At 37.3% G+C, this 14,235-nt stretch overlaps 1 protein-coding gene across 8 annotated transcripts in view; it reads left to right on the forward strand.

Moving 5' to 3' along the window:
* The window catches only part of CADPS2 (calcium dependent secretion activator 2), a 318,768-nt gene that overhangs the window by 94,223 nt on the left and 210,310 nt on the right, over positions 1-14,235 (forward strand). For all 8 annotated transcript variants that reach the window (XM_072870283.1, XM_072870362.1, XM_072870837.1 and 5 more), the window contains one exon: positions 11,084-11,416. In XM_072870283.1, coding sequence (XP_072726384.1) covers positions 11,084-11,416 — 333 coding nt within the window. The remainder of the gene's footprint in view (positions 1-11,083; positions 11,417-14,235) is intronic.

The following is a 14,235-nucleotide window of genomic DNA, read 5'->3' on the forward strand; positions in this document are numbered from 1 at the left end:
CCCCTGGGCAGGCTGACAGCTGGAGTACCACTTCTGTTTTGGAACTATTGAACTTAATGATTTATTCTAGATCCACTCTGTGCAGTCTGTTCTTTCTCCTATATCTGAAGGTCTTGAGATGCATCTATAGAGATAATACAGCTTTTTTAGCAGGAGAGAGCTGTTGGATGGGAGAGCCTAGGCCTGTACTCCTCAGTCTCCAGTGACGTTTATGCATTTATTTCCACAGTTAAATAGGAGTGATGAGTGGACTGTGTAGGTGTGATTTCAGACTTCATGGCATTGTGTACAGCAGACTTACAATATCCTAGCCAGGAGGAAAGCAATATGTAGAGGGAACAGTGCTTTCTCCCTAGCAGCGCGTCAGATGTCCCAGTCCCATTACTGAACACAGAATTACTGAGACCTCTTTTAACAGCAGGCTGTTTCTTATGTTTCAACAAAACATTCTGAAATATGCAGATCTATTTCTGCTGTCCTTTTACCTGTTTATCAGTTAATTTCTTCCTGCCATAGACAACTGGAAGATGAGAAGTCATTTTTGTAATTGCTTGCTTTTAATTATCCTCATGCAGGGTCTAGCATGAAGGTACTCAAGCCTTGTCTTTGGGGAAGAGGATTTGCCTCTTTCTGGCTGCCAGTGTTGAATACGTGGCTGTGGATCAGCCCCCACAGATCTCGAACCACGTGAACATTCGTTGCCTGTGTGAGCAAAGTCACTCAGGAGGGAAGTTGAATCACTTTGGAGTTGTACATTCAGGTGATATTTGGAGAATAACTCCTCTGGAGTGCTGGTAGCACCTGAGGGCTAATACCCCGGTGCACAAAGTTCCTCAAGACGCTTCAGCCAGCCAGTGAACTCTGGGGCTTGGTTGAAGGGGAGGCTGTACTTTTAAAGAGAAGACAGCGCAGCTGTAGCAAGTAGAGCTATTGCTAAAGTAATCCACAACTGTGCTCATACAAGCAACAGTATATAACTTGCTATGTCTCACAAGGGTGCAAAATGTATTGTTGCTGTTGTCAGCCTTGAAAGGAGGATAAATATGCTTGTTCCAAAAGGGCGTCTGAATAACTTTAATAAATGAATCCAGGAGAAAACACAGCTTCTGGGTGAAATAGTTTTGTGGATTTTTTATGGTGATTGTCACTATAGCTCTGTTTGTTCTTGTGCCCAAGGCACGAACATTGCAGTACATGAATCTGTGAAATGTGTAGCTATCGGGAACAGAAATTTGGGAAGACTTTGGGCAATTGCTTATGCCAGTTTGAAAAAGGAGGCGGAGAAGCAAATCCCAGTGCACAATGTTGTGTAGTATGCTTACAAGTATGTCATCCTAGAGAAGCAGCACACATTTTAGTTTGCAAGAGTTTGGGGTTTGGTGTTTTTTTTTTACAGATAGCTGGTTGCTAAGCTGTGGGAAATATCCAATGTGCTGCTATGATACTGCCCAAAAGAGTTGAAGAAAACAAAGTAAACCTTCTAAAGATTTCAGCTTGTGATGGTTTCTGAACCATTACTCTTGATAAGAAGAAATCATAGCTTAATATACTCCAGAAGGGTAGTAGACATGATGTTAAAAAAAAAAAAAAAAAGAGGAAAAATATTAAACGAAGATTATGCCTCTTCAGATGATGATGGTGTATTACTTTAAATTCTATTTCCTTTTCTCACCTTAATGTAATGTGATGTTTTTAAGGAGGTTTTAAAAACAAACAAAAAAACTTGCTGTTAACCATAATTTAAGATTTTTTTTTTATTCCAGCAATTCTTTCCCCCTGAATTAGGGAAAACTGTACAGTGTAGTATACTTTTAGGGGAAGAAAACTGTGATTAACAAAATCATGACAGAAATACTTAAATAGAGAAATAGGAGTTTATTAGTGTGATCTCTTAAAATTTGAGCATCTTTTGCTTTTACCTGAAGGTAAGGACTCTGTTCTGAAGACTTAAACAGATAAAGAAAAATGGCCCTTTATCTCTGATAATGTCATTGAAAAAAAAAAATCAACATAGTGCTTGGAGGACATTTCTAGGGGGTAAAAGGGAACAAGGGAGGAAGGAGACCTACAAGCCAGTCTTATAAATATTTTTTTTCCTAAAAACATAAAAAATACTTCTGACTTCAAAATACTGAGCAAATCTCAGTAAGTAGCTCAATTTCCACTCATGTTCAGTAGCCAATAGTTACTAAAAGTAGTTATAAAAATGCATGGGTATCTGTTAGTCTCCTCTAGAATATAAATGCTGTTTCAATGGCTAATGCAGTAATTTTATTCAACTGGCATAAAAATAATTAATATGTACTATTAGATGTACGAAGCTACTGCATAAGCTATTTATTTTTGACCCAAAATGATCTTGTTCTTGTAGTCTGATTAGTTGATCAGAATAAACATCAACTTCATAATTTTTGGAGTGTTTTTTTATTTCTTTCCAGACCCTCATAAGTGCAGTGAGAACATCATAACTGAAACAACGGTTTTCTGCAGCTGCAGGGTATAGCAGCAAATGGTGTTGGTTATAATCTTTGTTAATTCCTACTAGGAGTAAGCCTTTGTTCTTAAAATATGTAGTTGTGGAAGCTGTCCTCCAAACTGTCAGAAGTTTTTTGCACGTTCATCAAACTAGCCCCAATTCTCAGTGCGATGCATTGTGCAGTTTCAGAATACAGCAGAACTAGAGAGCTGTGTGAGCTGGTCCCAGAGAACATTGCTCACGCTAATGACTGAGAAGGGGAATATTTTTATTCCTGTGGAACAGGAAGGACTGTAAGAAGTGAGTGAGAGCTGTTGACTGCGATGAGAGTTGCTAATGAGCTTTTGTACCAGAGGCTTTGAGAAGCTGCTGCAGTAGCAGCAAAGGTGCTATTTAATATCACAGTAAATGTCCTATGCTTTGTTTTGCATCAAGTAATGCTTCTAGCACAGCATGATGATACACATCACATCAAATTTTTAAGTAAGAAACTTATTTCAATTCCTTTTAGTTCCTAGAAAGAGAATTATTGTCTTTTGCAGAAATTTTACAGTTCAATTTACCCATGAAAATTGCTGGCCATTTTTAAAAATTTATTCTATGTGTCATAAAGTCAAGAGTTCTGGTAACTGTAAGAAGCATATCAGGAGCTTGAGTGGAGAACACATCAGAAAAGCACATCAGAAACCTGAAAAGCATTCACAAACTTGAGTGTTCTTTGGACTTCTGTCAAGGTCCTTTTTGCCCTTGTTCAGTCTTTATCAAAGAGGTACTTCTATTCATTTATATTTTTAATTTTAATTGACAATTTCCAATATCACATAGTTGTCATTAATCTTAATATAGTTCTAGCTTTACTTTAAGCTTGCTTGAAACAACAACAAAAAAATACCCTTATACAAGAATGGTTCCTTAAGGACAAAATGCTGCCCTCTGTATATCTCTGTCTGGTTGATAGCGTTCTCCTGAAAAAAACCTCCAAAGAGAAATATCTGTAAGCCTTATCTGACAACCTTTTCTCTTAGTTATATGAAAAAGTTCAGTTTTAATATTAGTGTGTTTTAAGGATGCCCCAAACATCAGTTGCAATACATTGGCATGAATAAATACATTGGAGATCTAGATAACTAACTAGCTGCCTCATCAGTCTTTGTGAGCTGGTGTAGGAGAGACAGTGTTTGGCCCTCATATAGCAATACACTTATAATTTATGTGTGGAATACGGTTTGAAAGCTCTGGAAACACTTGAAAGGTGGAATGTGTGATGTTGTCAGAGACTGAACTTTCCTTACATGCCTTACAGGGAAATTTGCTCCCCCCCGAGAGAAAGAGAGATTAAACTGAACTTTAAAGGGCATTGATATTCAATCATTTATGATTGTCTTTATGTCAATGATATGCCATTGATATGCCATTGCCATTGATATGCCATTGATATGCCATTGATATGCCATTGATATGCCATTGATATGCCATTGATATCAAAGGCAATGATATGCCTTTATGTCATTTATGATATGCCTTTATGTCAGGGCATTGATATTCAATGAATGTACGATTAAAGTATTGTATAGTAAGTAACAATGACAAGCAGATGAAATTGGGGCAGCTGTTATCTTGGGGACAGTGGGTCTATCCCCGCCTTCACCAAAATCTTTTGAGTCTTATTTGTCTGCACTGAGCACAGGATATTGACATGGCAGTACCACAAAACACAGGAATGGGAAGTGTATCCCACCTGCCCAAGGAGGATCCCACCAGCTAAAGAGCAGTAGTGCCATCGCTGGTGGCAAGAATACGGTGAAGCAACACAGCTCGCAGCAGACTGAGCCTCTGTGACAAACTCCAGCTCCAACTGGGAAAAATGCCCTTAAAGTGTATTTCTTCATGAGCAGGTTGTGACTGGGGCTTGAAAAAGAGAGGCCAAATCCTTCCAGTGGATATGCTTTGCAGTCTTGATGGTGCCCTGTCTGCTTTGATCACAAGCCCATGGATTGGGAGTTGCTTGCCTAAGCATTTTGTTCCCCACTGGGAAGAGGACAGCGTGGGAGTCAGCACCTGGTGGAGTCTTTGGGAGAACTTCGCCATTAAAGGCTATGTCTGGATTGGTGGTGCTACCCAAAACACCACACTGCAGTGCTTGCAGCTCCTTAGCAAGCTCCAGGACACCAACAGAAACAAAGACCTGGACAGTCCGAATTAGGAGGAGATAGTGTACTTTCACAAGGAAAATAAAGTGTGCAGCATCAATTGGAGCAATTGGTGCAATCACTTATAAATGTGCAAGTGTAGGTAATGAAGCATTTCCTACAGTCTACATCAGTGCAGAGGATACTGTTACAGCTGTGATTGGTAGTCTGGAAGACAAGGATATTTTATGCTTAATTCAGAATGGCGTACAAGTAATCACAGCAATAGAAGTAGGAAGCTACCACAGCTCCTGGGTGAGCCATTATTTAGAGGCCCTCTCTGTATATAAGGGCTGTGGTGTTTTATTCCACCTATTGCTGTGCTGGAACATGCAGGATACCAAGAGCTTGGATCCAGTAATGCCAGAATTTAACAGAAGTGAAAAAAGCTATTAGGCAGCTTGAACTGTGTGTTGCAAAGAAAGGTGATAAGGAAGCTGATTCAGGTGATGTCTAGTATATCTAGAAGTTTACTATCCCAGAGACGTAGCATGCATTTTGAGCTGAAGCCATCTTTTCCATGAGAGATGCCTTGAGCCCTAGCTGTTAAGACATAGGATGTGTCTAGAATGTAAATGTGATCTCCTTAAAGCTAGAGGAACAGCAGTGACTGTCAAAAATGAAAAAAAAATTGCTCTCGTGGCAAATGAAGTTCCCAGTGCTGCTTTGCTTAGTGAAGAGGAGAATGTCGGTGCAGTTGCACTACTAGAAGGTGTACAGGGGCCAGATGAGTAAGGAGTTTCCATTTCAGAGACCGAGAAATCATTCTTGTGGTCCTTCTGCCCTTCTCAGTACCCTTTTGAATTTTAAAAGAGCAAGCAAAGTTTTGCTTAAACAAAATGCTGTGTTATCACACAAAACTTGTACTCAAAACAGAAGAAGCAGTAAGTCATAGCTGAATTCAGTTTGTCTCCAAAATGGATAATGGATGAATGTGACTGACTGCAATGCTTTTCTCTCTGTGTGTATACACACATGCATTACATAGACACATACACGCTTATATTCCCTGAAACTAAAATTTCAGTTTTCACATGGTTAATAAGAAGACAATTTTATGTTGAAAAAAGTGTTCCATTATAACTTATTACCTACAAACCCAAGGCTTTTTATTTTATAGCGCTAGGTATACCACAGATGTGAGTGGTGTTCTGCAAGAGATTTGTATTGTAGGCACAACATTTTTGCAATTAAAAGGGGGGGGGGAGGGGGGGCTGTTACTTTCTGTGTTTTACTTTAGCATAGAAAATGTTAGTATGAAAGTGAGAGTTTGGTTAAAAATCCTAATGTATGTATATTTTTCTCTTTTGAGGTAATGTACTGTTTAGAGCACACTTTCTTTTGTTTGCTTGTTTTTGCAATCCTTTGTTTACAAAGTAGGGGGGGCTTAGATAATTTTCTCTTTATCAAACCCTTTTGCAAAGTTTTCTGCCAGAGAACAAAAGAGCTTGTAAAATAATTTGGTCAGTGCAAGCTTAGTGTTTTGCCAGTTGGTGCTGTGCCTAGAGCTGAGTCGGGCTCTGCTAGAACTGATACATAAGCAAGTAGCTGAAAGGTCGTGTTTTACTGGTATCTGTAGCAGAATTACAAAATGTTATTTTTTATTAATAACACCACTTATAAAAACTGGTAGAAACATTATAGCTATTTATAACTATTGTGTTGGGTTTTTTCTTCCAAACTGGCTAAAAAAGTGACCTTAATAGAAAACTCCATCAGTATGTGTCTTTCAAATGAAAGAAAACACGTATAAAAGTTCGTAATGCATGGCCTAGTGGACCTCGTATTTAATTTGTTTAAAGAAAAGGCAAAGGTTATCTACAGCTGAGTTTATGCAAACTCATTTGCATATTGTTTTTATCTAAGCTTTACAGTAGAGAATAAGAGTATCATGTTTGTGTTGCCTGCATGTATAATTAGTTAAATTCGGTATGATGTTCGATAAATAGAAATATTATTGAAGGGGTAAGTGCTAGAAGATGTAAAAGCAGTTCTTTGTTTAATATTTCCAATATTTTCTCAAGTTGTACGCACTGCTAAATGATAAATTTTCATCTCTAAACAGAAATATACTTTTAATGTAACTATCTAGTGCTAAAGAATATTTTGAATTAAGCTTTTTACTAGCATTTGCAGCAGATGACATAGCATATGCATAATGATTGGATAAAAAGTGAATTTAAACCATACTTCAGTAGATAGATGCAAATTATAATTGCTACTGTAATTATAAGGGAAAAAGAAATTGAGGAATTTTTTTTTTTTAAATTCCTTACCTGATTATCTCTGAATGGTTATGCTATGAGGAGAACTTTATCCATCAAAGACTGTAGGTATGGCTCAGTCCAAGAGTATTTAGAAGGGCTCAAAATAATGTCAATTGAAAAAGTTCCTCAAGATGGATATATTGGGATGATCAAAAACTGTCTTTTAACTATCTATTTTTTCCTGAATGCATAGAGTGGGGTTTTTTGGTGTTTGATAGTTTGTTAGCAGCAGGTAACATGGAGAGTTGATGTTGACTTAGATTTAAGCAACCAATTATGATACTAAAAGTTCAAATGCCGACTAACAAAGAGCATTGCCCTAGGATTTCTTTGAGGAAGTCCAGAAAACATTGGTAGAAACAGGAAATACTTCATTAAAAACTTTGACTTTTGTCAAATTATTTCTAAATAATAGGAGAATTTCCAAATGAACATGGCTGATCTGCCAAATCTAGTTCCCTGTAGAAATAGATTTCTTTGTCCCCACAATAACTTTTTCTGGTATTTTATATTTTACATTCAAATCTCTAGTATTTTTTTTTTTCTCTCCAGTTCCCCCCTAGTGTTGACAAACTTGAGATAACATTTTAACACTGGAGTTTTTTGAATTATTATTTAATTAGAACTAAGTCTAATGATCAGACAATCCAAATACAGGAATAGAGGGAAGAAGAGCCAGCAATTTAGTGAATGTACTTAATTAGTATTTTGCTTTAAAGATAGACATAAACATAAATATTTTCCCTAATGGGGATGATTGGGCTGCGCATAGAATCCATGTTGAAGAATATGTTAAGACTGCCATAAAATCATATATATTTAATTGTAAAAATGAATGCTGCCGAGAAAGTACCACCAATGTTGTAAAGCATGTAGCTATCCCAGTCTGCAGTCCTAGCCTAGACTCTGGAACCACAGATACTCAGCCAGATGAGCTTTCTGGAACAATGGTGGAAACAATAACTCCATTGACATGAAACTGGTGGCATACCATTCTCCATATAGTACCAATTCCCACAAACTTTTATTTAGAATTAAAAAAATAAAAAAAGGGCAGCCATAAAACAGCTCAGAAAAGCTTTGAAACTGAAGAGACAAATCTCAAGAAATATAACTGAAGCAAAGGATTTTGAATTTAACATGAAGTGTACCATATGTCTTTCAGGAACAGGAATAACGAGACATTTAATAGCTTTTTAATGCATCTTACTGTGTCAAATTTGAGGCACATATGGTACACTCCTAACTGAATTTCCATTCTCTTATGGTTTTCTGTTGCAAACAAAGTCTTAAAAATGGAGTCTTTCTGTTCAAATGCTGTTACTATTTTTTAATTATCTCAAATACAAGTAGTTCATTTTTAAGATGATGTTACCTTTTTTTCCCCTCAGGAAAAATTTTGGTAAATTGCCACTCAAAAAGGAGTAGTACAATAAGAGCTTTAGCTCCAATGGATTCCTTCTCAGAACCAACCATGTACATTTTGTAGGCAATTATTCACTCCTTGGCTTTATATTTTGAGTAATTTCCTTTAATATCTACCACATCTTTTGCAAAAGAATTATCTAGGAATAATTTTTGAATATTTAATAAAAATACCGTTTGTGACCCGAAACACTTCAGAAGGGAACATTTTAAGGTCAGGGATACATGCAAATTGTATTTTGTGTTTGCACATACCTATATAAACAATTGTTTTGCCCAACATGAGCATGCCATCATTTCGTCAAGGTTACGGGCACCAAGTGTTACAATAGTACTCCCCTTCCACAGGTAAGTATTGAAAAAATGGAACAGATTTTTCCTGACCTCTCCTAGAAAATCAACTTCAAAATCAGAAATAAATTTTTAATTAGTTGGGTTCATAAGTCAAGGGAATTGCTAGAAGCTTTTCAGCCCCTGCATTCTAGATCAATGGTTTTGAATAATATGACTAAAAGAAGGTAATGAAAGGTGAATGATAGTCTGATGATCTTACAGTGTTTGTTTTGCAGATTTTTTTTTTGTATTTATTACACTGATCCAGTTATATTAGCAATACATAGAGTTGTGTAATCTTGGATAAGCATGAGATTTTGGGGAGGAAGAGCCTATAAACATTCTTAATTTCATTCATACTTCTGCTTCTGCTTTCTCTCATTGGCTATGCAAAGTAATGTGATGGAAGATTTAATGCTGTTTATGAACAATACAAAGTAGCTGAAGTTAGTTTGAAGTCATTTTTTTTTCAAATATTTTTTTTTCTATTTGCTTTCCAGTGAAGCTGTTGGAGGAATGAATCAATTGTAATTGCAGACTGTTAAAACAAGGAAAGGCTTACTATCCTTGTACCTGTTTGTGCTGATAAGTTTTGTTGCTGAGTGGAATTTCTGATTATTATCTGTTTTGAAATGAGATTCAATATTTGTGTAGCATTTTTAGGAAATTAATACCAGCATTAATTGACAGTAACCATATCAGGTCCCTTTATGAATAAGAATTTAACTTTAGATACTTAAGTTTCCAAAAAAGGAAATCTATCATGGTACAGTTAGAGCATAAAATATGATTAGCAGATATTGGTGATGGTTTTTTTGAATAATCTGTTTGGGCAAGTACTTTTAGCCTTAATCTGCAGCCTCCTGTACAATATCAGTTAGGGTATCTGTTGAAAGACGTATTTTGTAAGTAACTGCATTTTAAAATATTCTACAGGGAAACATGCATCAACAAACACCGGAACTTTTAGAATATGTTTTTCTTGATCTGTTTCCACCTGTGCACTTCTCTCTGCTCAGCTTTTTAGCTCCTCTCCTACTGCTGTGTTGTATTTTACAAATGAAGCACAGTAATACTTTAGGTTTGTTGTTAGGTGCACCATCTTCCAACATGTGAAAGCATATGGAGTCAGAGCTCTACTGTGCTGTCATCTCCATTCATTGCATTTTCATAGCTCCTGGTGACTAAAATTATTATCTGAAAATGCATAGTTAACTCATCTTCCACTTCATAGCATCTGATTGAAGATAGCGAACAGTCAGAAAGGTGATGGATAGGAAATCTGTTTAGACTACGTGGTATCACATCTGTTCTTTGCATTTCAGCTGTGCTTGGGGTGTTGGTGTGGCATCCCAGCAGTCCCCCAGCAGCCAAGCCTTGCAGGGCAGAGCGCCTCGACCCATCTCCCTTTGCTGTGGGAAGCCAAGTGGTTCTCCCCGAGTTACACGTTCAGTGTCATGATGCAGTTTATCCCTTGTCCAAGGCAGACGTCAGTTGTTTCCATGGGTGATCATGCTGCAGTGGTCATCTTTTTGTTGGCTGCATTGTGTAGAGGACATTTCATGAGACTTGCTCCTAGAAATGATCTGGCCACGCACAGTGGCTGGAAGGATCAACCTTGCCAAGGCCTGAGTTAGAAGAAGAGATTAATGCAACCGACCTTGAACACTGAAAAGCTCTTAGAGAATGCTGATGCTGATTTAATTGGTTTGTTGTTGTAATTTGCCTTGTCATATCTTAGAATGTGTGTATTTGGAAGCAGGTTTTTGTGTTGTTTTTTGGGGGGTTTTTTTTACACAGAGAATCCTATATTGTGTCTCCAGTATTCTATCTGCAGTAGTAGAACCAGTTCTGTATCTTTGAGTCTTTCTTTTCTCTATTGTTAATATTGATTGTAGTATTTCTCTAGTATTTTTTTTTTTCCTGGATTTCTGTCTCACCTTCCGTGAGATTCTTGGCTGTCTTAAAGATCATATTTTAACTCATACTCCTGAGTTTTGAGACACTGTAGCTTATCCGTGAGTTACGTTCAAGTAACTTTAGACTTCTGTGGTTTTAATGGAGGAAAGATAATTAAATCTTATAGGTAAGTTTTCAATTAACTGCTGTTAATTCAAACTTCATTTTAGTTTAGCTATTGTAAATTCATGCATAAATACTTTAAAAGCTACTTACTTTAAGTACTTGTTCAATGCAGAAACTTACTTTTTCAACATGGTCACTTGTTTCTGTATGAAAAATATAGCAAACTTGGCCTTTATAACTCTTCCTTGTAAAGTCATCTTACATAGAAGCAAAATATTAGCTTGTAATCCCTTTATAAGGGATTTCGTGTTTGTGTCCATGACTAACTTCTTCTGTTTCTTTTTTTTCCTCTTATTTTATTTTAAAAGGTATTTCTCAAGAGTGACCGGGTTGCAAGAATGGTCCACAGTGGAGGATGTTCTGCAAATGACTTTAGAGACGTTTTTAAGAAAAACATAGAAAAGAGAGTCCGAAGTTTGCCGGAAATCGACGGATTAAGCAAAGAGACAGTGTTAAGTTCTTGGCTAGCCAAATATGATGCCATATACAGGGGAGAAGAGGACTTTTGCAAACAGCCGAATAGAATGGCCTTAAGTGCTGTATCGGAGCTGATTCTGAGCAAGGAACAGCTTTATGAAATGTTTCAGCAGATTCTAGGGATCAAAAAATTGGAACACCAGTTGATTTATAATGCCTGCCAAGTAAGTATTGGTGTCACTCATTTCTGTTGTGTTCAAAATATCTCCCCCCTGCCAACAGGTCAAGTGCTTCCTCCCTGTGTGTAGAAGTCTTCAGTTTTAAGTACATCTCCACAGTCCAAGGAGATGAGACCCCTCAGGAAGGAATCTTTGCATCATTTGGTTGCTGGAGAGCACTTGGAAAAAGGGTATGCCAGAGTATATGGTACTTGTGCTACAGGGATCTCCTGACATCTCTTACCATGTCACAGCTCCAGTGATTTGGGAGATTCTGCAGAATGTTCTACGGTCTATATACCTGCATAGCCTCATATAAATTACATATGTATGTTTGTACATACATTTGTGTGTACGTGTATACATCTGTCCTGGTTTCGGCTGGGATAGAGTTATAGCGTGGTGCTTAGTTGCCGACTGGGGTTAAACCATGACAACATCTTTAAAATAAATTTTCTGCCATAAATAGATAGGTGACAGGTGGTTGAATTCAGGATGGTCTTAGCCATCCAGTGTCTAGAAGTTTGGTATGTTAGAACTCAATGTGCTTCATTTCAAACACCACCTACGAAGCTAATTTGCACATTTTTACTTTGATGTTCTGTTGGATAAGAGTGATATTCCCCATAAATTACTGAGGCCAAGCAAATGGTCTATTCAGCAATCATACTTGGATTTATATGTATAATCTATTGCTAATCAGTAGTGTAAATGGTATGTAAAAATGTTTTATCTGGCCAGTCTTCATAGCGATGCAACTATAAATTAGCAATTACTTAGGGAGAAAAAGCCTGAAAAAAGAAAGGTATTTTTGAAAGTCTCGCAACCAGCCAGCATGGATGTGGCATTTAAACTGAGCTCACACAGCTTTCTACTCTGTCTATAAAATAGTACACCAGACTACAGCTAAACTGTTTTTCATGTATTATGCTGAAGGCTGGCTTGTAGTTATGGGCCATCTTAATATGGGAGCAAATGAGGAATCTTAGACATTGTTGCCTACTTCATTTATGGAGTAGTGTGGTATGAAATCATATAACTGTTCTACGATTGAAACATCTGTGGTGTTTAATCCTTCTCAGGGTCATAGAACCAACTTTCATAATAAGAAAGTGTAATATTTTATTCTGCATCAAATTATGAGGGCTTCTGTTTTCACTGTGAGCTGTTTACTGACAGGGTGGAAAGAGACTTCTGAATGAGCAGTGTTTTAAATGGAAAGAGATAGAAAATATTCTTTTTTTCCTGTTTGTCCTATCTTTTTCCTTTTGCCTCTTAATTCACATACATCTATGTCATGAAGCTAACCTCTGGGATATGCAGGTTGGTAACAAGATGAAGCACTGAAATCTTGGGGGATAATCCTGCTTATTTGGGTTTTTTTCTATAATAGAACACAGAAGCATAGGAGAATTCAGTTTGGAAAAGACCTCAGGAGGTCATTCAGTCCAACATCCTGCTGAAAGCAGGGTCAACTGTGAGGACAGACCAGGTTACTGAGGACTTTATCCAGTCAGGTCTTAAAATTTCCAAGTTTGCACAAACTCTCTGGGCAACCTGTTCCAATACCTGAAAACATAAAAAAATAACTATTTTTTTCCCCAAAAGTAGATAACCCATTACTTATAGTAGAAATTCTGTATGGATTCCTCCCTCCTCTTGTGTCTGATGATTGCTGAATCTTACTTTATACGTCACTGTGAACAGTCAAAATCCCCTGTTAGTCTGTGTTGTGCTAGAGCAACACAAACAAATGTGATTGTAGAGCTTTGAACAATTAAACAAGAAAAAAAATTGTTTCTTTAGTCTGAAAGTGGTTCTGATGATACAGTCCAGGAGGTTCTTGTGTTTGTGTAGTTGAAGGCTTCTTTGTTTTGGTTCTTAATCATAGGAATGTTGAGGGAACAAAGCTGGTTGGTAAACATGAACGAATTTCTGTCTGTTCTTGGTCCATAACCTACAGAGAGACTGAAACATCGCAGTGACTCTTTTTTGTCCTCTACCATGGTAGAAGTTTGAGCATGGGGTGATGGTCTTTTCTGTTTTGTTTTTTTTTTTAATTGCAAATTAAAGAGGAATTAGCCTTGTGGTAGGTAGGAAGGGAGAAAGACTGATCATGCTGATGTGTGCAAAGATGACTCAATGGGAATAAGAGAAGACTATTCTCTTGCTCTTCCTGATTTTGAGCACTGAAGGTTGTAAAATCTCCTGTACAGGTCTCCAAAGTACACGTTGTTTACCCTGGATTCATATAAATATTGGAGGATAAGAAGAAAGAGATACTTACCTCTTTAGGAGCAGATATAGGAGCACCTACATATTTCAAGCTGGGAAGAATGGAGAGGGAAAGGCTTCAAGCCTATACCCTTCTTGTTTGGGGTTCTAGCTTTCCGCAGATTTTAGTTTTCCAAGGCAAGGATGAGATTACTTTGCTAAAGCAAAAACTTTCATTATGTACCCCAACAGAGTTGCCACCATCCCTACATTTTATATCCTGTTCCTGTGGTCCCGTTAAGCACATAATACACCAAAGGTATGAGGAGAAGTCTGTTGCAAAGAAAAAGACAACCACCATAGCCTTCCCAGGAAGTGTATTGCAGACAGCAACCAGTGTCTGACAGTGTAATGCCTTTTCTCCTCTGGCAAAATCCCTCATTTCTCATTATAGTTTTAATAAATATTTTAGTTTAAGCTGTATCTTATTCCTTTCTATTGACAGTGTATTTATAGAAGATGAGATGAAGTTAGACTCGAATTTCAGTCAGCACCAGCAGTTTTCATTCTGCCCTAGAAGCCTCTATCTGTCTTTGTATGAAAATGCTCAC

This window comes from Ciconia boyciana, chromosome 1 (genome assembly GCF_034638445.1).
Source record: "Ciconia boyciana chromosome 1, ASM3463844v1, whole genome shotgun sequence".
NCBI classification, from domain to species: Eukaryota; Metazoa; Chordata; class Aves; order Ciconiiformes; family Ciconiidae; genus Ciconia; species Ciconia boyciana.